The 27,039-nt window shown below is 34.7% G+C and overlaps 1 protein-coding gene across 16 annotated transcripts in view; it reads left to right on the plus strand.

Annotated features, from left to right (window-relative positions):
• The window catches only part of Cyrib (CYFIP related Rac1 interactor B), a 137,015-nt gene that overhangs the window by 81,370 nt on the left and 28,606 nt on the right, over positions 1–27,039 (plus strand). For 4 of the 16 annotated variants that reach the window (XM_071602120.1, XM_027950201.2, XM_071602121.1 and 1 more), the window contains one exon: positions 11,334–11,372. The exons of 3 other annotated variants lie outside the window; for them this stretch is intronic. Coding sequence is in view for 3 of the 13 variants with exons in the window: in XM_071602117.1 (XP_071458218.1) it covers positions 4,693–4,734; positions 11,334–11,372; positions 11,576–11,594 (100 nt within the window). In the remaining 10 variants the exon portion in view is untranslated. Of the gene's footprint in view, positions 1–4,677; positions 4,735–11,333; positions 11,373–11,575; positions 11,595–26,056; positions 26,142–27,039 lie in introns of those variants that run through there. 9 more of the 16 variants (XR_011704645.1, XM_071602117.1, XM_071602124.1 and 6 more) reach the window with 6 other exon arrangements.

Genomic DNA, 27,039 nt, shown 5'->3' on the forward strand with positions numbered 1-27,039 from the left:
TGGACATTATTACCCCTTAGTATGAGTATAATTGCTCAAATGGTGTAACTCTACATCATGTACAACCAGAGAAATAAAAAGCTATACTCCATTTGTAAGATAAATAAATAAATACATTTAAAAAAAAAAAAGAAGACTGGGGTGTAGCTCAGTAGTAGAGTGCTCCTGATGACTATGATCCATCTTAAAAAATTGATTTCATTGTCTTGTTCTACCAAATTTTGCAATTCTTCAGTATTTTAGATACTGATTCTTTTTTTGCGGGGTCGAGGGGGCAGAATCCAGAGATTGAATCCAGGGGTGCTTACCACTGAGCCACATCCCCAGCCTGATACTAATTCTTTCTCTAATATATGTGCTGTGATATCGTCTTATAGCCCAGTGGTTTATATGTTTAGTTTCTTTAATGTCTTGATAAATATAAATTCTTGCTGTTATTTTGGTCAAATTTATCCATCTTTTCATTTGTGGCTAATTCTTCAAGTTTTTGCAGCCTTTAAGTTGAGCCCTTCTTCTTTTCCCCGAAATCAAAAAGAAGCATTCTGTATTTCCTTCTAGTAGTTTTTGAGTTTTTCCTTATATATTTAAGTTTTTAATCTCATGGAAACTGAGATTTTAGTCTCATGGAAGTCTTTGTACTTCCCTGTGTACAATGATTTAATCAATGCTCTACCAATGAGCTGCATTTAGCCCCTCACCTTTTTTTTTATTGTTTTGTGACATAGAGTCTCTCCAAGTTTCTCAGGCTGGCCTCAAATTTGGGATTTTCCTGCTTGAGCCTCTCAAATAGCTAGGATTACATGTGTGTACCACTACACCTAGCCCATGGGAAACTAATTTTTATGCATGATGTAGGATAGGTACTTTTTTCCTTTATGAAGAACAGCTACCCCAGCCCCATTTATGCAACAGTCTCCTCCTTTCCCCCATAGTCTGCAGTGTGATCCCTTAACATTTGCGTACTTTTTTTAGTCTGTATATGTTTATTGGACTGTGTATTCTGCTTCTAGACAGTGTGTTCTTTTCATTTGCCAGTGTGTATTTATCTAAATACTATTATATTGTAATTACTATGGTATTATTTTGAACCTTGATATCCAGTTGGGCAAGTTGTCCTACATGATTCCATAATCATTTTGACTATTCTTGAATTTTTGCTTTTCCATGTAAATTTTAGAATCTGCTTTTATTTCACAAAAAAATCCTTTTTGGGATTTTGATTGGAAATGCATTTATGTGAATTTGGGAGAATTTGGATTTATGAAAATTGTCATTTTTTGCCGCAGTCTGGCTGTAGCAAAATAACCGGGGGGTGATGAACAACTTGAGTAGATTGATACAGCAGGAGTGGGAGCCGTTTATTGTAGGACAACAGAGGTATTTATACATTCCACACAGCTTATCTTAATTAACATAAACTAGATACAGCAGTCAACCAATAAGGAATCTCCACACTTAATGGCTCGCTGGCGTTACTTCACAAACCACTCTCTGGCAAAATGCCAGGCGCCATCTTGACTTGTTTACAGACTCTTAACAATTTTTACAGTATGGAGTTTCTAGTTGTGAATGTGGCATCTTTGTATTTACTTATGGCTTTCTATTAAGTTTTATAACTTTTCTATGTAGGTATTGTACAACTTTTGTTAGATTTATTTCTTGTTACTATATTGCTTTTCATTACTGCAAATGATAACTTCAAGGACGGGGTTATTTTTTTATTTTTATTTTTAACTTTTTACTTCAGATGAAACAACTGATATCTTTATCAATAATAATCAGATTTATGAATCATACAATTTCAGTGTTTTCTTTGTAAGCAACCATTTTGATAAAAGTAGAGGTTTTATTATTTCCTTACTTTTTTTAAGAATTAAAAAAAATTTTTTTAAAACATTGTTTTTTAGTTGTAGGTAGACACAATCTAGCCCCCACCTTTTTTTTAAATTTATTTTTTTATGTGGTGCTGAGGATTTAACCCAGTGCCTCACATGAATCACTCACAAACACTCCAAAGACATTGCTATCTTCCACGGTACATTTGGAAGTACACCACATTCAGGTTTGGCTGTTGGTCCTAGCAAGTGCAACATGCTTTGTATTTTTTTTTTTCCCTCCATCTTTCCCAATGAGGGTCAGGGGATGAATTTTTGGAGAAACAGTTGTCCCAGTCAGGACCCTGGTCCTAGAACAGTCCTTCATCTGGAGCTGCCACTAACTCCCTCATCCTTTTTCCCTGTAAGGAGAAATCTTTCTTCGTTCTGGATGTGCAATTTCCTTATATTGCTTAAGTGTGAATGTCATGGTAATGGTACAGGGCCCGCCTCAGTTGTATACCTGCCCCTCAGGAGGGAATGAGGTCTTCCCCTGCAGTCCATCTTCCTGTGGTATGAGACTGTCATGTAGCGCATGCTGATTTTGCTGTATCTCTTCTCCTTTCTGTGAATAAATCCTTATTCTACCCAGAAAAAAAAAATTTTTTTAAACATTGTTTTTTAGTTGTAGGTAGACACAATCTAGCCCCCACCTTTTTTTTTAAATTTATTTTTTTATGTGGTGCTGAGGATTTAACCCAGTGCCTCACATGTGCTAGGCCACAGGTGCTCTACCGCTGAGCTATAAGCCCAGCCCTCAAAAAATTTAACACCAAAAAAACAAGTAACCCAATCAATAAATGGACAAAGGAACTGAACAAGCAATTCAGAGAGAAATAAGAATGGTCAACAAATATATGAAAAAATGTTCAACGTCTTTAGCAATTAGAGAAATGCAAGGTAAAACTACACTGAGATTTCATCTCATTCCAGTTAGAAAGACAGTTATCAAGAATACAAGTAACAATAAATGCTGGCAAGGATGTGGGGGGAAAGGGTTTGTTTACTCAGTCATTGCTGGCGGGACTGCAAATTGGTGCAACCACTATGGAAAGCAGTGTGGAGATTTCGTTAAAATACTTGGAATGGAACCACCATTTGACCCAGTTATCCCACTCCTTGGGTTATACTTAATGGACTTTAAAAAAATCAGCATATTACAGCAACACAGCCACATCAATGTTTTTAGGAGCTCAATTTACAATAACCAAGCCAGGTGCCCTTCAACAGGTAAAGGAATAAAGAAAATGTTGTATATATACATAATGGAATATTACTCAGTCATAAAGAAGAATGAAATTATGGCATTTGATGGATGGAACTAGAGAATATGATGCTAAGTGAAATAAGCCAGTCCCAAAAAATCAAATGCTGAATGTTCTCTTTGGTATGTGGCTGCTAACCCACAACAAGGGAGGGTAGGGACGGGAAGAACGGAATTTCATTGGATTAGACAAAGGGGAATCAAGGGAAGGGAGTGGGGAGGAGAACAGGAAAGACAGTAGAGTTAATTGGACATAACTTTCCTATGTTCATATATGAATACATGACAGGTGTAACTCAACATCATGTACAACCACAAGAATGGGATCTTAATTAGAATAAGTTATACTCCATGGATATATGTCAAAATATACTTTATTGTCTTGTGTATCTAAAAAGAACAAATACAAAACAATTAAAATTTTTAAGTCTTTAGTTTCTTCCTTTCAATTTTTAACTCTGGCTGGGAACTGCAATTCAGTGTTCAATACAAATAGAGATAGTGGATGACATTCTTTTCTCACTTCAGATTTTAAAGAAAAAGTTTTTAGATTCTTTCCATTAAGAATAATGTTTATCATAAGCTTTTTGGTAAAGGTGGTTAACCTTTTATTATTTCTATTCTTATTTTACAAAGTGTTTTTTATAATCACATGTGAGTATAGCTTTCATGAACATTTTCTGCATCTTTTGAGGGAATCTGGTTGCTTTCTTTTAATCTCTTACTGATGTGAAAACAATTTTTAGATATTCTGAACCAACCTTGCATTTCCAAAATAAGTCAGATTGTATCTTATTTTAAAACAGCTTTTTAATTTGGACAGTAAATTAAAACTTGACATAATTTTGGATATCTGTATTTTTAGCAGGATGTATAAATTCAAAGATGTATTTATTTGCTCTATTCTAAAATTGACCCTGGGAGAAATGTTGTTTTCATTATATGTAAAATTGTAAAGTTCTCTTTTTCATTTGTCTTTACCTGCCTTTTGTTCCAGTCCTTTAAATCAAGTATGCAGATTTCAGAAGGAATTGTGAGCATACAGAGTAGATAAATGGACAGTGCCAAAAACACTATTTGTATCTTAATTATTTGAATTTGTAATTTTATAGCATTTGAAATTTGTTTTACAGAACATAACTTAAATTTGTGGAATCTTTAGCTCAACCTGATAGCATACAGCATCTGCTGTCAGAATGCATTTTGCAGTCTTTGCATTTATTGCTGTACATTGCAAAACATACCTAAGTTGAAGTATCCAAAAAAAAAAAAAAAAAAGCCTATTGTAGAATGTTTAGTAGTCAGGGCAAGGTGTTGACAGCAACCAGGAGATCCAGAGTAAAAAAGTTCTAAGTTATGTTCCCAAGGCCAGGTGATCATCTTAAACAAGCCCTTGCCTCGTTTCTCAGTTCTGCTCTCTGTTATTAATGTTAGTAGTAGTAGTACTGGGGATTGAACCTAAGGGCACTTTACCACTGAGCTACATCCCTAGTTCTTTTTATTTTTTTTATTTTGAGAGGGTCTCACCATGTTGCTGAGGCTGGCCTCGAACTTATGATCATCCTGTCTCAGCATCCTGAGTCACTGGAATTGCAGGTGTGTACCACTGTGCCTGGCCATAAGTTATTTTAAAAGGAATCATTTTAAATTTTAAAATAAAAGTTAGGGAGAAAGTAGTATTTGAGTTATAGAATTCACATTTACAGAAAGGAATATTATTATGTATTAAACAGAGTTGTTTCTTGAACAAAAGAAATCTTTCTCTTCTCTCCTGAATTTCTCATTTCCCTTGCCTACTTCCTAATCATGACCTTGGGCAAGATACTTAATCAACCCTTTGAAACCTCTGATTTATCATGAGTGAAAAGGGGCTAATAATTTTATCTTACTAGGTTTTAGGCTTTAATGAAATAAGTAATACAGAGTGCTGAGCAGTGTCTCAAACAGTGGGTACTTTTGAAAAGGCAACTAAGTAGAAAAGGATAATTATACTCAGTATTAGAGATTTATATTGAATGTCTGATCTACAAAATTCACACATGACTATGTGAGGCCTTAATAGAAAAATGGGAAAGGACTAGTTTATACAAATATAGGGGGAAGTGTCTACCACATTAGTAGTTAAAAGTCAGTGTGAGCTGAATGTGGTTGGCACATGCCTGTAATCCCAGCAACTTCGGAGGCTGAGACAGGAGGTTCAAACCCAGCCTCAGCAAAATTAAGGCACGAAGCAACTCAGTGAGACCCTGTCTCTAAATTTTAAAAAATATGAAATAGGGCTGCGGATATAACTCAGTGGTTGAGTGTTGAGTGCCCCTGAGTTCAATCCCCAGTACCAAAACAAACAACAGCAACAACAAAAAAAACCCAAAACAGTATGAAAGAAGGGAATGTGTGTGTGTGTGTGTGGGGGGGGGGACTGTGTGTGTGCACACACCTACAGGCACACTTTTTTAAACAGTGAAGCTGATGTCAAGGATGATGTGAGATTGACCTTTGTCAGGTTCAGATGACATTATAAACTGGAATGTATCTGTGGATAGTAGTTAAGGATTAGGTATCAAGACATTGATGTATTCTAAACATTTTTAAGTTATTTTAACAAAGATTTATGTGGGTCATAGTGAGGATAATTATGCAGAGTGTTCATGTGGTCTTCTGCACAGGGGTGCCACATCTGTGTATGTCAAGTACAATGTAGACATATCACTTCTGAGATTAGGGCTGTGTGTGGAGATTCTTGGCCTTCTGGGCCTGGTTCTAGCAGCTGCCTGGTGCATAAATGCATACTGTACACATGGCTTGTCAGGACTCAGGAGAGCTTTGTGCGTATACTCTGACCACACGGATATATATAGACTTGAGCTCTGGGCACCCCCCTGGAGAAAAAAATCAGAGACCCGATCAGGTCTCTGATTTTTTTCTCCTCCTCTGACACCCCCAAAACCTACCCTGACACATACCTCTTGCTCTCTATTCTGATAGATTCAATATGGATGTGGTAGTTCCATCTGAGAAAGTTGGGGCAAGACTGCCTGGCACTGACTTAGGTATTTTGGTGCCTAGATGTTGAAGGATGTTTGTAAGTAGACATTACTCATGGGTACAGGGACATGTATTATATATTGCCTGGGTTATTGCTTATTAATAGGTTCTTTTTTAAAATATTTATTTTTAGTTATAGGTGGACACAATATCTTTATTTTATTTTTATGTGGTGCTGATGATCGAACCCAGAGCCCCACAGGTGCTAGGTGAGCGAGCACTCTACTGCTGAGCCACAACCCTAGCCCTTTTTTTTTTTTTTTTTTTTTAGTTGTAATTGTAGTTGGACTCAATACCTTTTATTTATAAGTGGTGCTGAGGCTCAAATCCAGCGCCTTGCACGTGCTAGGCAAGCGCTGTACTGCTGAACCACAACCCCAGCCCATGATATTCAGTTCTTTTCATAAGTGCACAGTACTTGCATCTGACCTATATACATCGTCCCATATACTTTAATCTGTAAGTTGCATATGATACCTAAAACAATGTAAATGCTAAGTAAATAGTTGTTATACCATATTGTTGGGGAATAATGACAAAAAAAAAAAAAAACATTCTGCACATATTCAGTACAGATGCATTTTTTTTTTTGGGTCACCCCTAAATATTTTTGATCTAAGGTTGGTTGACTCCATGGTTGGTTGACTCCACAGCTGGTTAATTCTGTGTATGTGGAACCTTGCAAATATGTAGGGGGCTGACTGCATATTATACATACATTGATATTTGTACCTATATAGAAATTATAGTTTTGGTTATAGCAAGGAGGGTACCTCTTAATGTTAACTTTGTTCCTTATTTTGACAAAACCATATGGTGGCAGTAAGCATGGTGTAGAATGACAAAGAAGCCTGAGATTTTTATTCAGACATTTGAACTCTCATATATCTTAGGCATAGTTATTCTGAGAAGTATACCACTTTAGATATAGTATAGAACTAGAGAAACATGTATATCTTACTATAATTTTAATATTAAGAAGTGGTGACCGTGTTTAATATAACTAACATTTCCCTTAATATTCACACACTCTAGATTATATTTGCTATCTTACAAATAAAGGAAACTGATGCCCAGATAATTTAAATACGTGAAAGTCTTCATTTTACAAACAATAAACAGATACTTAAGGAACTTAATAGTTGAAAAAATAAGTCATGACTCTACCCTGGTCTTCTTCCAAAACCAGTGCTCTAGTTTGCTGTATTGTTTTATATATATATATATTTACTATTTTGCCTTCCTAAATTATAATAATCTTTCTTCTTGATTATATACATTCATGCAAACTCTCAAGACATTGGATATCCTTTATTTTTAGTTTTTATAAGAGTAACTGTCTTTCCACTTAAAATTTCTCATGCTTCAAATTTTAGTATTTCACTCTTCCAGAGAAAGTAAAATACTGTCTTATATTTTTTAAGATTTAGTTTTGAGAAGTTAAACTCTAATCCATTCCCAAATATAGACCAAGAAGAGTCTCTCAGTTTTCCATGGGTTATTTTAATGACACTTAAGAAATAAATTTTTCATTCTTCATTGCCCTGTGATGATACATTTCTTACCTAGAATACTTTTGAACTTTTTGTCACCTTTTCACTCTCGTTCAAATTTCTATTCATCCTTCAGAGGCCATTTCAGACACCAGCGCTTCAGAAAATCTTTCCTAATACCTACTTTCTATGTTCTACTCTTAACTGGAAATACTAATTGCCACAGTAAGTCAGTCTAGGCACTTCTTAAGAACATATTGCTTTTCATCAGGGTATCTCCTGGGTTATCTGTGTTGGTATTAGGTATACAGTAAATTTTGATAAACATTTGTTTTCTTTTTATGTACATTTGGACCTTTTCTGATTTCATATATTAAGAATTGCCTTAGCATATTTCTATCAAAGATGGCCACAGCCAACCCTATATGCATTTAACTTTGCAACTTTCTCCAAATGATTGTGTATACCAGTTTCACACTTTTTTTTTTCTTTTTTTTGTTAATGAGGACCAGTCCTCCTCATCTATTCTGCTTTTTAGAAAAATTTTGGCCAAATGAATATTGAATACCTTTTTAAAAGTTCTTAAATTAAAACACACATATATTTGTTAGAAGTAAATAATGTTCTCTATGTATGTGTGTGGCGTTGCTAGGCAAGTACTGTACCACTGAGTTATGTCCCCAGCCAATAATGCACTTTTATAATTTTATATAATTTTATTGTTTGATGAGGAAACATGGTCAGTAGGCCTGTTAATTCAAGTGTTATTTTCCATTACTAAGGTGGTTTTTAAGATTGTTTTGTGAGGTTGGTGTGATCTTGAGTTCAAGGCCAGCCCAGTCAACACAGTGAGACCCTGTCCCACAAAACAAAATAAAAATGATTGTTTTCTGTATGTCAAGGGGACCTTAAACAATTGAATTTCATTCAATTGTATCATATACCCAAATGGAGTACAGCCTAGGTTGCACAAACCAGTTAGTTTTATGTAACATCACTTGCTAGCAATCGGCAGAGGTAACTCAGAGCTCTAAATTTGTAGCTCTATGCCTTATCTTTTGCTGGAGGCGAAGAAATTTTAACATGTAAAAAACCTTTAGACTTGGCTGGGATTGTGGCTTAGCAGTAGAGCACTCGCCTAGCACGGGTCGGGACCTGGGTTCGATCCTCATCACCACATAAAAATAAAAGGCACTGTGTTGTGTCCATCTACACCTAAAGAATAAATATAAAAAAACCCCTCTAGACTTGTAGTCGGATGGTGCCTGGATTTTCCAACTTAAATGTTAACTTTATATTATATTTTATTTCTAAGGATGAATATAATTAGAAGTTATTTAATAAGTCTTGGTTTATTAAGAATTAGGATAAATTGAATTTCACCATGGCTTTATTCAGATGACACTTCCATTTGTAGACGTGGCCAGCCAAGCCTTTTTATTTATTTCTGGATGACTGTAGAGGGTCTTAGGGAAAGAAGTTTTGCTTTGGCAAAAAAAAAAAAAGATTCATCCAATTTGTAATCACATTGATGGAAGAGAAGCTTTTGAGAAAAGCCACAGTGGTAAGGCTTTGAACATAAATAGCTTCCACTCATACTGTAACTGATAGACATGAATTAATATATAATAAATTGTAGACAAAATGAAATTTAGAGCAGAAGTTTCAGATGGATGGTTCATTCACAGACTGTTTTATTTGACCTGTTTCTTAAACTTATTTCATTAGTTGGCTATGTCTAAAATCTAAAATGAATGTCTAGCACTGGATCCCCTGCATTTTCGGCATGGGATAATAATAGCAATGACACTGTGCCAATATGTGTGCATGAAACACACAAATATTGATTGCCTTAGTTAGCATTTCTATCAAAGATGGCCCCAGCCAACCCTATATGCATTTAACTTTGCAACTTACGTCCTAGAGCCTCTTGAACACAGAAGTAGTATATCTTAACGCTGCTCATCCAGCTGAATCTTCAGCTTTGAGTTAATCAGAGATAATAGGTGGGAGGATTTTAGTGAGAGAGTAGGTGGAATATTGAGTGTACAAAAGAGAGTAGTGGAAGAGGGCACCAAAGTTTTCAACCTAAGCAACGGAAAGGAAAATGTTATCACTTGAGAGAGGGGAGGTTATCTGTAGATCAGATTTTAGGAGGGAAGTTGAGAAATTCAGTCTTGGACATGTTAAGTTTGAACATCTCGTTAGAGATGCCGAATAGACAGTGGCTGTGTGAGTGTGAAGTAGGAGAGAACTGTCTAGACTTCACATGAAGTGCCTCCTGGCAGAAGCCATTTCCTTCTCCCCCAGAATCAGAATGTTTTAATCTAGAGGAGCCTAAATTTTGCCAATTCTACTTCCATCTGTTGTTGTTTCTTAAAAACTATAAGAGCATCACCAACAGTTCAGCTTTTGTTGTTGTTGTTTGTTTGTTTTGTGGTGCTGGGTATTGAACCCAGGGCATTGAACATGCAGGGCAAGCACCCTACCAACTGAGCTATATCCCCCACCCAGCTCAGCTTTTAGAAGACTAATAAGATCATTTACCATCTTAGAAGATAGTGTCCCCTCAAGATGTTACCTAACATATGAAAAATGTGTGTTTTGAGTTATAAAATACACAATTAGGAAAAGGTGGCTAGTTACATTATTTAGATGTCTCTCTCTCTCTCTCTCTCTCTCTCTCTCTCTCTCTCTATATATATATATATATATATATATATATATATTATATATATAAAATAAGCTAGTTTGTTATGGTGGCTAGACTTGCTCTTGGTTGCAAAGGTATTTAAAACAAAAACAAAAAACCCCTCATTGTAAAGATTTCATTTTGCCTAAAATAATTTTAGGCTTTGAGGTGGTAAAATCAATCCTAGAGAGGAATTTGGGATTTACTTGAAGTTTTGCCAAATATGCCTCTGGTAAATAAATATATCAGATGATTTTCATCGAGTAAGGATTTATTACCTGTGATAAAACTGGTTTCTAATACATCAACACTAATATGAATTTAACCTGTGCCAAGAATGTATAAACATGACTTTTCTGATAATTTTAGGCCCATTTTCAAGAATAAAAAGGAATTACTACTTCTTGTATTATCCCTTATTTCATAAATTGAGAATTATGTCTTTTTCTTGGTACACCTATTGGTCTTTGTGCATCGTGCAAGGATGGCATCTAGGTTGTCTTGTCATTTGTTTGTGTTTTTCCGAGACTTAACATGGTACCTTTCTCTCTCTCTCTCTCTTTCTCTCTTTTTTTTTTTTTTTGCAGCACTGGGGGATCAAACCCAGGGCCTCACACATGCCAGGCCAGTGTTCTACCACTGAGCTGCATTCCCAACCCTTTTTAATTTTGCTTTGAGGCAGAGGATCTTGATAAGTTTCCCAGGTTAGCCTTGAACTTGTGATCCTCCTGCCTCAGCCTCCCGAGTAGCTAGGATTATAGGTGGTACCAGAACACGTGGGAACATTTTACTCTTAGTAGGTCATCTGTGAACAGTGGCTGAGTTACTCTAAGGAAATAAATATGTATGTATAGAACATGCATATTATAGCATTCATGAGCTATATTTCTAACATTTGCTATATAACTCATTTAAAAGTATAATAATGTTTTAGACTTTCTTCCTTTTTTTCTTTCTTTAAACAGAAAGAAGGACAACAACAGAATCACCAGCACTGGCTGAAGGTAAATATGTCTTTGGGTGAAATGATTATCCAGATATAAATGTAAAATTATGACTTAAGTAAAAACCTACATTGATTAGATAAAATTTAAGGAAAATGTATATTCAAATACTAAAATTGTCATTAAGAAATACTCTGTTATTTCTGACTTAAAAAAGGAAGTAGTGGGGGAAATTAAATTAATTTGAACTCTTTTCCTTACAGCTCTCTTTCAATAGGAGAGGTATGTGTTTTCTTTGAATTCCCTTGTAAGTCATTTTAGCTATCACCTCAATAGTTCATCAATAAAGGTTAAGCTCTAGTTTTCATACTTTTAAAAATGTGTGTATTTAAATTCCCCAACCCCATTGGAAACTAGAAATGAAGACACTTTTACACATCATTTTAAAGAATTCTATTATTGGTTTTGGTCCTTATAAGTAAAGGTTACTAAACAGTGTATGTAGTTACTATTAAAGCTTCCTGAGTACCTAAATACTTACAATCCTGCACTTATTTTTCTGCTCCAATTATTTTTCTTAAAACATGTTAATAGGTATTCAAAAATGTATATATTTTTTAATAGCTGTTACTTTGTGTTCTTCAGGTAAAAACAATCAGTTTAAAAATGTCTTCCTGTGTTCTTCTAGTCAGAAATGGGATATATATTTATAGGGATATATATATTTTAAAACCAGCCTGTCGTTTTGTTAGAGCTGATAGGATAGTTAATTATGATGGTCCTTGAAAGTTGTCACTGCTTTACCTACTCTGTGTGCCACAGCACTTAACCAGTTTTGGTGCCAAGGAGCTCTTTGGTGAGGACCTAGTCTGGAGAATCCTGTGAATTATGCCCAAGAATGATGATTCACGATTATATGAAATAAAATACATAGGATTAAAAAGGAAACCAATTAGCTTAAAGCACCATTAACACATATTCAAAATATAAATTTGTGGTTGATAATGTATGTTTGTTACATTAGAGTATAAGCTTTAGGAAGGATTTTGCTACTCACTGTAATTTTAAATCGTGATGAGCCTGCAATATTTGTAATATAATATGAAAATACCTATAATTTCCATTAAATGACAAGTGCATAGATACTTAAAATATTACTGTGGTTTGTTGACCATAACTTGATGAAGGAACTGCTAGTTTTCATAGAGGTTAGTAAAAAGCTTTTCATTCAGATTTACATCATTTTATTATTACTGTGACCCCCTGATTAAAAGCCTCAGACTGAGAACCTTTGTTAGTGAAAAGTCAGCTTGACTTTACTTTCTCTCTTATACTTGAGTAAGTGTAGTTATTTTTGTCGTATATAACTATCTTAAAGAAGTAGTTACACATCTATTCCTTAAAAATATCCTAATTGGCCAGGCATGGTAGTGCACATCTGAAATCCCAGCTACTTGGGAGGCTGAGGTAGGAGGATCACAGGTTTGAGGCCAACCTGGATAACTGTCTCAAAAAAATTTGTAAGAGGCCTGGGTGTATAGCTCAGTGATAGAATGTTTGCCTAACATATGTAAGGTTCTAGGTTCAATTCTAGTCCCCTTGCCCCCCCCCCCCAAATCCTATGGTGTAGTGTAGAAGTTTGTGAAATAGCTTTGGAAGTGCTCTGTGTGCTTTTCAATAATAAGAAAAACAATATATATATATGAAAAGGGAATAGTAAGTAGGGATTAAGCCTTAGAGAATACCTGCCTTCAAATATTCTGGTACAAGGAACATGAAGTAATAAACAAGTTTGTGTATTGTGTGTACACGTATATGCATATGTATATATGTGTGTGTTTATCAATGTGAGATGTTAAAAGTTTTTGACAAGAGAATTGCCATTGGAAGTCTGCAGACAGTAAGTGCTCTGATGCTTCTGGTCTGGAAGCACATAAAAAGGTAACATCTTGCAGAAAGTACCCAGATGTTTTGCAGTTCCTTCAGTGGTATGAAACTATTAGAGTGATAATGCATCTAGAAAGAGCCTAGGATGATGTCACTAAATTCCAGTGCTTGTCTAACACCTGGTAGCTGATTGCTGTAAATTTAGGGAATGGCAGGTCTATTGAAATTTGGTTGATAGCAAAAACAGCATTCACTTTGGTTTTGGAAAGGACATGATAAGGTATTTAAATCAATGTGATTTGGCTTGATGCCATATTTTAAAGATGTTCTCAAAAACTGCTCTGCCAGGGTTTTTAAATTAAGCCCCACTATTTCACTCATCATCTGCTTTTGTCTAAGTCACCAGATTTCACTTCAGGAGTTGGGGGGTACATGATTTATTTTGTGCTCCTGTTTTCTGGCCTTTACCATACCTTCACTTCCTTTTCTCTTCCTCTTTCTTCCTCAGCAACTTTGAACAAATGGTAAAAACATTGAGGGTAGTTTAGTGATTTGAGTTAGGCATGGTGGTGCATTCCTATAATCTTAGCTACATGGGGGAGGAGGCAGGAGGATTCCAAATTCAGGGTGGGCCTTGGCAACTTAGCAAGATCCTACTTCAAAATAGAAAACAAAAAGGGCTAAGAATGTAGTTCAGTTATACAGTGTCCCAGGGTTCAACCTCCAGTACTGAGGAGAGAAAATTAGTTTATTGATTTGAACTTGAATGTATATAAATAATTCTTGTTTGAAAAATATAGAAAATGTAAAAGCTGTAGTAATTAGATATTGTATTTAGTTAAAAAGTTTGACACACACATATTGTTTTTTATCTTCATTATTTGAATTCATTTAAAATTATCCCCAGCACCATAAAACAAGTAGAATAAAGTGATATTAGTGTATTCCTTTCTTATTGCTAAGAAAATAACTTTTTGTAAAACAGCTCTTTTGCTTTTTGTTAATTTAAAATGAAGTTTTATTATTTAGTCAATGTTACCCGACCTTGTCATTTGAATAACTATGGAATATTCTTTTTGAATTTACTCAGGAATTTTGTCTCATCTTCAGTTGAAATAAAATAATATTTTTTAAAAGAATATAAAGAAAATTCATACATTCGGCTGTAATTAGTACCTCCTTGGCAAGATGGGAAGGTAATTCAATGGTAAAGAATATGGTGGGAAAATATTGTTGTCTAGGTACACTTTAATATCTTAGCAATAAACATTTGCCTGGTTACCTTGTTCTTGATTTTCTTAACCTTTGTGGAACTTGAATTATTTCTTAGTAGGTAACACAGTCTATATCCTTACTCCTTAATTTATAAAGCTGCATTTGTTTCATTTGTTTTAAAGTCACTCCTTTTATAGGATGTTTTTAATTTAGGTATTCTCTTTTTAAAAGAATAAACTTTTTTGCTTGATTTGTTAATTTATTCATTCAGTAAAATCTTCATCAAGACTGGCTGTGTGACAGAATGTCTGCTAGAGGCCAAAGTTTCAAAGATGAAAAAGATGTAGACATTTTTAAAGATTTAGAAGAACTTTTCTAGAAAACTTATCAAGGAACTGTTACTCTACTATTCACAAACTGTTCCAAAGAATATAAAAAGTATATGCATATATGCTTTGATAGCCGAACCAGAGGGAAAAATTATAGGTCAGTCTCAGTTGTGAAATAATCCACAATGAAATATTGGCAAACCAAATCTAGAAATATATATTTTTTAAATGACCAAATAGGTCCCAGGATTACAAGGATGGTTCAGTAATCAAAAATGAGTTCATGTAATTTACCATATTAATAGATTAAATGATAGAATGGGTAGTGTTAAAAGATGGCAGTTCTGTCTCAGAATGATATGCATATTTAATGCTAATCAAATAAAAATCCCACCAGGATTTTTTATAGAAGTTGACAGTCACATGGATGATAAAAAGTCAAGAATAGCCAAGGCAGTTTTAAAGAATTAGTACTTTAATAAGCACAGACCACCAAGAAAAGAAGAAGAATTAGACTATATCACATGTAAACAATGATGTGAGACTAAGGGAAGGAAGCATTTGCCTTGTGCATAAGCATCAAAAGATATGTAGGAAAGAAAAGGGTGGTAAATCAGTCAGAGTTGAGTTCAGAAAACAGAACCACTCTGGGAATGTCAAAAGAATTTAACATAGAAGATTGGTTACAAAAGTATTTAAAAGACTGGAAGAGTCAAAGGGAGAAGTACTATGCTGGAATCCATAGGTTGTTCTTGCCTCTGATTAGGGAATTGGATATTGGTATCACCCTATTCACATTGCTTTAGCAACTGCCAGCCTATTCTGACCAGAAACTTGTCAGATTGAGACAGCCTAACAGGAACTCAGCTGGCAAGGATGTCTGGAAAATGTTTATGGATTGTGAGTCCCAGTTATACAGAGTAGCGGCAGTATAGTGCCAGTATAGCACCAGTTCTCAGGCATAGCAATACAGAAAGGTAGACATGGGGCTGAGAGATAGTAGGAAAACAGTTGGCAAAGGGAATAAATATGCAATTTACAGATGGCCTGTATACATATAAATAAGAATGTGCACAGTTTTAAAGGTAATGAAGCAAATGTAGATTAAAACAGTGAGATATTTCACAGTCTGTAAATTAAAGCTTGAGGCTTTATGCATGGGAAAGAGGAAGTATTTTACCAGTGGAACAATGAATTTATAGAAGTAGTTTGAAGAGCAGTATAGCCCCACCCAGTAAATTTGCAGCTACCTTTTCATTTTATAAAGACTCTTGTATGTGGGGCACAAGTGTATGTGGCAGGTGTATGGATGTATTAGACATAATTTGTTAAGAGTAAAAGTGGAAATAACCTCACTATCAGTAGGGAGAATGAACAAATGATTTTTTTTTTTAATAATGGAATTGTAAATAATGGCTAAAATGAACAAACATCATAATTCTCAAAAAAATCATTGAGAAAATCCAGTTTTTAGAAAATTAAATACAGTGTTTCATTTATGCAAATTGAAAGCCAGACCAATATGGTGTTATTTAAAAAATACACATAACTTTGTTCTAAAAAATCTTAAAATGTTGGAAGCACACTTTTAAGATACTGATTTCCTTAAGATAGCGAGAAAAGTTAGTTGGGAGATATTAGGAGACTAATTGCACAGAAAAATGGAGAGGTCATTTGAAGCATAGCCAGTTCACTCCCTGTATCCACAGAATCACTATCTGGATTCAACCAATTATGATAGAAAATATTCAGAAAAAAAAAATCACATCAATACTGAACATGAACTGACTTTTCTTTTTCTTTGTGGTTCAATAAAAATACAGCAATAGCTATTTACATAGTATTTGCATAAATATTCTAGAGATGATTTAATATAAACGGTTGCATGTGAATAATGATGTAATTTGAGCATCTATAGATTTCAGGGGATGACTGCATGGCAAAAATGTTATTGCTTTATCTGGATGATAGAGTATATGAATATTACTATTTTTTGTCCCATATTTGATTCTTTTATGTTTGAATTAATGCTTAATTTAAGATATGGTAAATAAGAAAGAATTAAGAATCAGTCACTCTAGGAAACCTTTACTGATCTTAGCGAGGCTGAATTAGGTTATTCCAGAGAAATGTGTTCATAGTGTCCTTTGCTCATTTTACTATGGACAGATGTCACACCATCTTATCTGGTCCTTTCCATTTGTCTCTGAATTCCTCAGTGTCGAATATTCAGCATCTATCACTGTGATTGGCAGACAGGTGATAAGTAAAAGTTGAGTGATTTAAAACAACCACTGACACTGCCAGGTGCTGTAAACACTAGCTATAAAAATGTTTGAGGTTTTGTATAATGGTGAATTTATGAAAATAGATCATTCAGGGGCTGGGGTTGTGGCTCAGTGGTAGAGCGCTCACCTAGCATGTATGAAGCTCTGGGTTCGATGCTTAGCACCACATAAAAATAAATAAGTAAAATAAAGGTATTGTGTCCAGCTACAACTAAAAAATTAATATTAAAAAAAAATAGATCAGGGCTGAGATTGTGGCTCAGCGGGAGAGTGCTCCCTAGCACGGGCGCAACCCTGATTCGATTCTCAGCACCACATAAAAATAAGGCATTGTGTTATGTCCATCTACAAAAAAAGATTCTCTCCCTCCCTCTCCGCCCCCACACGCACTCTCTTTCTTTTTCTCTGTCTCTCTCAAAAAAAAAAAAAAAATAGATCATTCATGCTTTGGAGCATGTGTATTGGGAAGAATACAGGATTGAATTCCAGTCCAAGCTTTTTGAATGAACCAGTCTCATGTTCTGTTACCCATCAACAACTTCACATTTTAAAATATTTTTAATTATTGTTAAATACGAAAGAATGTATATGCCCTCTGAATTATAAAACCTAAAAATAAGAGAGTCTCTTGAATTTGCCAGTAATTGAGGAATTAGAATATTATTTGTGATTTTGAAAGCTGTGCATTCCTATGGTTATCTTCCCCAGAAATAATGATATCTTTAATGTTATTTAATTTAATGTTATCATAATTTTCTATTTAGTTTCCTTACTCGGCATTATGTTTCTACTGTTTATCTGTTATATAGCTGAAGTTAATTTATTTGTGAATATCGCATGTGAACTTTCATAAGCAATGTCAAGTTCTTAATCCAAAATGGTCATACTAGCAGTATTCTTATTGTTTTTTGTCTCTTTCATTGCTCTGTTGAAATATATAATGGAGTGAAACTACTTTAAAATGTTTTATTTCCAGGTTAATCATCTTTAAAAATTGGCATATATTTGTTTTGTAACATGATATTTAAAGAAAGCCATAATTCAAAGCAGAATGCTACTCCAACAAAATAAAAAGGGGTAACAACTTTGATCATTACTTATGGCACTGGATGGGTAGCCAGGCTGTTCTTTTGAATTGTTGACATGAAGTAAAATTTATTATTAGTTTGTATTCATGGATTTAAAGTAGTTTTAATTATTAAATTAATAAAGTGAATTCAGGATAATATTTTGATTATATTTTTCAAGACAAAGCTTTGTACTAAGTACTTATAAATTCATAATTTTGAGTTTTGTGTTTGTTTTTTATTTTGTTTGCATATCCCCATCACACACTATTCTGAATACTCCTCTATTACTTACCTTGGGACTTTCTTGCTACTTTCTCCTTAGACCCTTTGTTTGTACCTGATATAGCGATTGTAGCAGAAAACATTTATGTGCTTTCATGTTCTATATTGGCAGCTCTGATGGTAATTTGTATTAGTGGTTTAAATTTTAAATGACTGAGGCACGAAAGAGTACAGTAATCTTTGAACCAAACCCAGATGCCATGACAGTCTGATATAATACTATTATTGTGGTTCACTTCCATGTATTGATCTCCTCGTTTATTATGTTTAATGTACATTACTTGATATTCTATGGAATTAAATAGTTGAATAAGATTTTTTCATTTTAAAGTACAAAGTGTGAGTGCATCCACTAGATGTCAGCGTAGGAAAGATACAGGATAGCATGTATAATTGTAGCCAGAAGCAATATGAGAGATTTAGTCTAACAACTGAACTGACTTGTGTGAAGTCACACAGTTTGTGAGAGTTAGGATGAGAAACCAAGTCTTCCAATTTTTATTCCATTTTTTGTTCATGTCACATTTCTTTAAGTCAAGTCGCATATTAACTGTGTGTACTTTACTAGACTGAAATGAAAATATGTCAATCTTGATGTTTGTTAAGAAATCATAGTGAAATTTTAATTGTACTATTAAAATCCAGGAATACCTGAATCCTTCTGTCCTTGTCTCTTCCTTTACATTTCGTAAAGGAAGGAGAATTGAAGGCTCACTTTATTCATAGCTATATTAGTACCTGAAAATAATGGCTTGAGAAAAATGGTAAAGTTAAGGATTAAGCTGCTCTCTGGAATTTCTCTGGTATCAGTCAGATTCTAACCAAGAAAGCAGAAACCATCTAGGCATTTTAAAACAGGGAGCTTGATATTTGAATTTATTTATAGAAATGTTGGAAGCCTGAGCCAAAGAGGAAGCTAAGGTAACTTAGATACTAATGGAAACTGCAGGAAGCAAGTTATTTCAAGGGCTGGGGGAACAAAAGGAAATAAATGGATTAGGAGAATGTAGGAACTTGGAGGAGGAACCCTGTAGTCCTGGATGCTGAAGCCTCTGAGGGGGGAGCCCTGCTCTGCACAGCTGCTGGGAGTTCCACAGGAAACCAGAGCCTTGACTCCCATCCATCTTGCTGTGGGAAGACTTTAAGATAGTACTTGACAAACAGAAAAAGGGGTGTTTTTTTTTTTCTTCTCACTTTCTAGTTTCCTTTTCTTGACATTGTCTTTAAATGGTGGTGGTGCAGTTTCATAAAAGCAGTTCAATAAGTAGACTGTGCATGCAGTGTTTGAGGTTAATGGTGTCTGAAAGTTTTCAGAAGCAGAGATTTTTAAAATTTACTACTATTCTGGCATGTACTTGTTGCTTTTAGCAACCACTGAAGGAAGAAATGTTCATCTTTAATTAAACCTTAGATCTAGAAAAGTGTCAACAGAGTGATGTAACTGGCTTTTAGGGTAGCAAAGCCATAATGACTACTTACCTTTCAACTTTGGTTGCATCTTCCTAATTTTATAGTGTTTTCTATAGAGTGGTTTGATCAGAAGAATCTTTTTAAAATGTATCATATTTCTGTAATTACACTTTAAAAGTGTATCAATTTGGTAACTTCAGGTAGTCATTGAAATTCTTGTCACTGGAAGGTCTGTGAAAAGAGCACTTCACAGCAGCAGAAAAGCAGGTACAAAGATTCCCCAAAAAGGGGGGCCATTAGAGAAGCTTCAGGAAAAACATGTGGTCTGATGGAGATGAGGTCAGAGTGAGCCAGAGATAGGTCATATAAGGTTTGGGACTTGATAAGGGTTTGGATTTTATTCTGAGTATGATGGGAAGGTATTGCTTAGTTTTGAGCAAAGGAAAGATGTGATGTGGTCTGGTTTATATTTATGTACTCTTGTATATAAATAATATGTATTAGACATATCTATATATAAGTAAATACAAATATAATAAATGATAAATCTATTAATATGACATTGACATAATTTAATTATTATGAATATGACTGTAAATTATATTACTTATACAATTATATAAGTAATGTCATATTTGTGTGTGTGTAGGATTTTTTTGGGTGGCGGTTCTAGGGATTGAACACAGAGGTACTCAACCACTGAACTGCATCCCCAGTCCTTTTTATTTTTTTATTTTGAGTCAGGGTCTTGCTAAGTTGCTTAGAGCCTCACTAAGTTGCCAAGATCAACTTTGAACTTGGCATCCTCCTGCCTCAGCCTCACATGCCACTGGTATTACGAGTGTGTGCTACCACAGCCAGCTGGTTTATATTTTTAATAAGATTGCTTTGCCTTTTATAATAAGAAATTGTAGGAGGCGGCAAGGGTGACAGCAGGGCCCCTGTTAGGACCCTTGAAGTAATCTGGCAAGAGGTCATGGTGGCAGAGATCAGGGAGGGTGGTATAGCAGTGGAACAGGTGAGACATAGTATCCTTTAAGCTAATGACAAAAACGTATTGAGAAAGGAAGGAGTGTTATGTCAGATGCTTCTGACAGGTGGTATGGTGAGGAGTTGAGAATTGACCATTTGAATTGGCAACATGGAATTAACTTGGTGGCCTTTTCACAGCAATTTTTGGAGTGTGGGGTTGGGGCAAAAGCCAGATTGGAGCAGGTTTAAAAGAGAATGAAAGGAGAGGGAAAAAAAAAAAAGTGTGAGAACTGGCCTTGAAATTGAGCTAGATGTACAAGTTTTATTGATCAGCAGCTTTGTTGTAGTAATGGGTATAAAAGGCAAATTGGAGTGAGGCAGAAGAATGGGATTTGAAAAAGTGGAATTAAATAATTATAGACAGCTGATTTGACAGGTCTCATTAGTTAGAGAAATATAATGTGGTAGTATAGGGGACTTGATGTCCTTGGGCCGATGAAGACAAGCAGGAGAACCAGGGCCCAGAGGAAAGGTTGTCCCTCAGGAACGAGGTGCAGAGGGTGAAGCACATGATTAAAGTCATTTCTTTCATGGGAGAAAGGGGGTTGTTAGAGATTTGAAGACATTGTTGGTTGTGCCTAGTAAGAGCCTTGAATACTGTCAAGACATCATACCAGGCACAAGATAGTTTCCTGGGCAAAGAATTGTATAGCCAAAATGTTAGTAGTACTGAGTGTAGGAAACCCTAGTTTAAAGTAATACAGGTCAGTATATGAGCTTACTTTCCTTCTCTCTCCCCACCCACAAGTATTTATTGTTTATAAGCTGCACATGAGGAAAGCGAACAGTTTTAATTTAAATATTTTGGGCTGGGGATGTAGCTTAACAGGTAGAATGCTTACCTAGCATTGCACAAGGCTGTGGGCTCACTCCCAGCACCACAAAACAAAAAACAAAGTAGTGTAATTTAGATTGTGGTATGCTAATAGGGTATGTTGGGTGATCAAGTGGAATATAATTGGGGTGGCAGGTGCAACCACTTTCAAGAAGATTGGCAGAGAAAAGCTTCTCAGTGAAGGGCACATCTGAGATGTGGCCCAAAGAATGAAAAGAAGCTAGCCTTTGGTACATCTTGGAATTAATTGTAAGCAGAGGAGACTCAGCAGTGCTAAGCCCCTCAAGCTGGAAGGAGTAAATAAAGTAACATTGCTTGTGAAGTTTCTAGAAAGTTGGAGGAAGTAACACAGTAACTGAATCCTGAAGTTCTGTTTCTGTTATTCTATAAGGAACTTCTTTTAAAGTGTTTTACGGGGGAAATGGTTTAATGTTAGCTTAAAAATACATTCCGCAGAGTACCTGCCAGGAGGAGCTTGCTCTTTTCCAGATGAGTTGTCCACTTGGAAACAAGCCTGTAACATAAGAGTTCATTCATGGTCACAAAATTCCACCATAAATATTACAAACTCTTGAAATAAGCCAAGTCTGGCTTTCTTTTATTAAATTTATATTGTTTTTTTCTTAGCTTATTTAATAAACATAGTGTTTAGTTGAAATTCAAGAATTATAATAAAATATGATCTAAAAGAATTTTCTACTAAATTTAGATAGTAAGATTTATTAAATTACTAAATTTAGTAATTTTCTACTAAATTTAGATGTAAGTAAGTCTTACTTACAGCTTATTATTATTTTCTGAATAATAATATTTATTATTTATAGCCTCCAAAATATCCCAGCCATATTTTGGATCTAGTTTTACATAAGCTATTTAAAAAATCCTTTTAGATCAGATTTATCCATTTATCTGAAACTTAGAAATCTCATTAGTGAAAATTCTTCTTAGATGCAGTTGGCAGAAATCCAGCTCAACAAGTAAAAGGGATAGTGATTAAGGTATCTTTAAACGAGAAGAAAATCAGGCAGTCTGAGAAATTAGTGACTGCGGGACACTTTCTGCAATTCTGTCCTGCATGTTGACTTCCTTTTTCTCTGACAGCCTGGCGTCCTCTATGGCAGGAAGTAGGCTGCCACATGTTCCCAGGCCTCACATTCCTCAGGCTTTGCTACTAGAATGATTCGTAGTTATGTCGCTCCACACTGCAGCAGTAATGGCAGCAAGTAATCTGCCAGGCATGGTACTAAATGTTTTGATTGTGTTTTCCCTTTAATGATTTTAGGGACCCTCTGCATTGAATATCATTATTATTTTTTTATATTTTTTTTATTATAGTTGAACACAATACCTTTATTTTATTTATTTTTATGTGGTGCTGAGGATCGAACCCAGGCCCTCGCACATGCTAGGCAAGCGCTCTACTGCTGAGCCACAACCCCAGTCTTGCAGTTAATTTTAATAATGTATGTTTTACAGATGACAAAGTGGAGGTATGGAGAGGTTAAGAGATTGAACTAAGGTCACCAAGGTTGGAAGTGACAGGGTTTTAAACCCAGGTAATCTTGCATCCCTACTAGAGCTGATAGTTAGGAGCTATATATAATTCAGTCACATTGAGGTGGGGTTTTTTTCATATTAAAATAAGGCAAACAGGTATGGTTTAAATTTTTTTGTTTATCTTTGTAAAAGACAGGAGAACTAGTAATGTTATAATGGAACAATTTTTCAGATTTTTGAAAAATTCCATGAGTTTTTGTTAAGAAAGATATATGGTATGGTTTCCTACATAAAAAGTTTATGTTCTGTATGCTATAGGATAGGAAGAGTTTCTTCATTGGGCAACAGGGGCATTTGACAAAGACATTTTTGGTTATTATAATAACATATGCTGGGGAGTTGATTCTGGTTTCTAGTGGATTGAGGTTCAGGATGCTGCTGATTATCCTCCATTGTGAAACAAACCCTACGATAAAAGAATTTTCCAGCTCCAAATGTTAATGGTGCAATGAGAAACACTTTGCCAGATAAACTGAGTCAATTTTCACGATCAGTGTCTGTATATGGGGAAAAAGAATTCTAAATCATTGAGGACGTTTAGCATCAAATGTCAAGTATCATGCAGTGGTGAGAAACATAGACCACATTAGACTGGGTGCCTGGAAAGGAGAACCAAATAGTGCAATAAGTTGCAGAAGGGCCACAGGAAAATGGGGCAGACATGTTGGCTAGTTCCAGTATTTTCTCTACGGGTGGATTGTGTGCACATAGGTAAAATGGTAAAGAAACCAAACCTTTCCCCTATGCCCCAACTCACATATTGATGCTGATCTCCTACAGAGGACTAATTTTGATAGCATTTCAGCAGTATTCTTGACCAAAATGGGCTAAAGAGAGTTTTACTCTGATTTAGGAAATTGAAATTATTTGATAAATTGAAGACTTGTGTGTCAAAAGAATTATAACCTTTGTTCTTTTTAAGAACTGATATTGGGATTATAGATATAAAAACAGCCACCATTTTTTAAGTGCTTTCTGTATGCTGGATATTGCAGAGTCAGTGCTTAAATCTTTAAACCTTTGTAATAACCCTTTAAGACTGGTACTATAGTTGTCTTTGTTGTATTAGTAATGAATCCCAGAAGTTAATTACTGTTCTTAAATTCAAACAGGTAGTAAACTAGAGTTAGGATTATGGTTTGATTACATAGATGGAACTCTTAGCACTGGATAGTCTATTGCCTTTTTTGTGTTGAAAACAATTATGGTTCATTTTCATGACTTGTTTTGCACCTTTGGTTGCAGTTTTGATACACTAGATAGTTTTTTGTGTCTCTAATATCAGTTCTTGTTAATGAGAGATTCATATATTTGGAAACATAATCCATATATATTTGAAAAAATTAAAGCTGTGAAAAATATTTTCAAATGATTCTTTCAAAAACTTATTGAATAAATATAGTAACTAATTTGAGGTAATTTGGATGTGATGATTTATGAAAAGTGCTTTTCCTTAAATATAAAGGCTTGTATTATTAAACTTTTTACGTGTAAGATAGTTATTAAGGAAATGTTTTCTCAGTGAATCTATTTCATCTCACCTAATTCACTCATGTAAAACATATAAGAACATTGAAATTCTATGTAATAGAAATATTAATGTAAATAAGATAAATTTTGGAGGAATATCATTTGAAAATAGAGATACCATTCAGTATTTATCTTCCTTGCAAATAAATTTGGTTCTTATATAACATTTTATGAGAAATGTATGTTTTGTCTACCTGACTTTCACACGTGAATTTATCTCCTCTGGGAAACTGACCATAAGGAACATAACCATTGTTGGGGACTAGGTGGAGGAAGGGGGAACAGAGAGCAGGTGATCATAAATGTTTGTCCTTTTCACACTTCCTACAATGGGTGTGATAAGGTGTCTTCTTTCATTAAGAAAAATATTATGGTTTTTGTTTCATTTACATCTGCCTGCAGCTTAGTTTTTGGAGAAAAAGCTCTGTAGTTGATGGGGGAAGTAGGGTGTGAGTAGCTCTGATGTCACAGTTTGCCTTCCCCTTTTTTACTCCAGTTTCCAGGTTTGAACCTGGTTTCCCAAGTGTTCTGACAGTACTTTCCACCTTCATTCTCACTGAATTATGGCAAATACTTGGACAAGATTTATGCCAGTGCCTTCTTTTTATTTTGTTTTGCTCTGCAAATTTACCAAGTTGTGATAATCGCTCACTCCTTATGTGCTTATTTGCTGTATTAGCTTTTGAGTTTTATGTATGGTTGTATATAGTTGAATATTTAATTTAAGACTTAAATAATAGAAGTTGATTAATCTTAGAAGATGTAAGAAATGTTGGAGTTGGTTTGGTGATTTTTAAAAATGGGTCATGTAAAAAAAAAAGGGTCATTAATTGGTAACTTCCTTCAGTGTAATGTTTAAGTGTGGTTAAATACTATCTTCTCTGTTTTCCCAATAAGATTTAATTCAGCAAGAAGAAAAATATTGCACTAATTTAAAAATAATGGTCTCAATGTTTACTTATTTGAAAAATTTAGTTTTGCTGTTAATTTAAATTTAAAATATATACCTCAAAAATTTTAAAGGATCAACATTAACACAGATATTAATCAAATGGAAATATTGCAAGTTATATGTAAAAATATAATCCTTTTTTCCCACTTTGCTTTATGTAACACTTTTGACATGTGGAAAAGGACAGGATCTATAAACTTAGACAAATGTGCTTTTGTTGTTCCAAATTTTCAATGCCAGAAGCATATAACCCTGCACCTGTTGGTAATTATGAACAAGCCAGCCTTTGCCGAATCCCAGGCCTCTGCTTAAAAATTTTTTTTACTGGAACTAAATGATGTTGCCATTTTTATTTTTAGGTTTGCTGGCATGGGTAATCTCATTAAGGTGCTAACCAGGGACATAGACCACAATGCAGCACATTTTTTCTTGGACTTTGAAAGTAAGTCTCTTTAGCCCTTCACAGCTGGTGCATAATGGTAAAGGTGAACGATTAATTATATTCACACCACAGTGAAGGCCAGCCAGAATATTTGTTAATTAAACATGGGGGATCAAACCAAGTTTGCATGATTTTTTTTCTTAATTGTAGGCAAACATCACCATCATACGTATAATTCTTTAGTTCTTCATTTGCTAAAATCATGTTGAGTCTGTAGCCAGTGCTGTCCTTTCATTAGTCCATGAAGCAAGTAGCCTTATGATGAACATTCTAATAGTATGCTTTAGTGACTATGCCAAACACTCTGTTTGCTTATAATCCTATAATAATTTTCTTTAAAAAATAAGAATTGTGCTGCATATTTGGAATCAATGCTTTGAATAACCTTCACAAATTATTAATGATTCAAATTTGATTGAAAATATATGCTGTACTTAATGGCATATAGGAAGTAAGTTTTATATTCTGCTATTTTAGGATGAGAGTCAAAGGTGAGCTTTGAAAGCCAAACCTCTTAATATTTGGCTTTGAAATATATTGTTGTTTCAGTGCTATACTAACAAAATTACATGTGAGTAATTCTTGATCAGAATTTCTTTTTCAGAATACTAGCACTATTGGAATACTTAAAGAATTTTTCATTATAAGGCCAATAATGAAACTTGTCTTGGGAGAATTTTAAGAAGAATTAGAGCAACAGTTGTGTCATTGTGTACAGGAAAAACCACATTTCACCTCTAGGTCTTCCATACCAACACCTTGAGAACCCGGTTTGCTGTCTGCCAGAGCACAGTCTGGGTAACCTGAAGGATGAATTCATGGCCTAATGAACATTTTCCCTGTTACCTTTTTTTTTTTTTTTTTTTTAATAAATTTCAGATGTTCTTTTTTATAAAGG

Source organism: Marmota flaviventris, chromosome 15, assembly GCF_047511675.1.
Source record: "Marmota flaviventris isolate mMarFla1 chromosome 15, mMarFla1.hap1, whole genome shotgun sequence".
Lineage (NCBI taxonomy): Eukaryota > Metazoa > Chordata > Mammalia > Rodentia > Sciuridae > Marmota > Marmota flaviventris.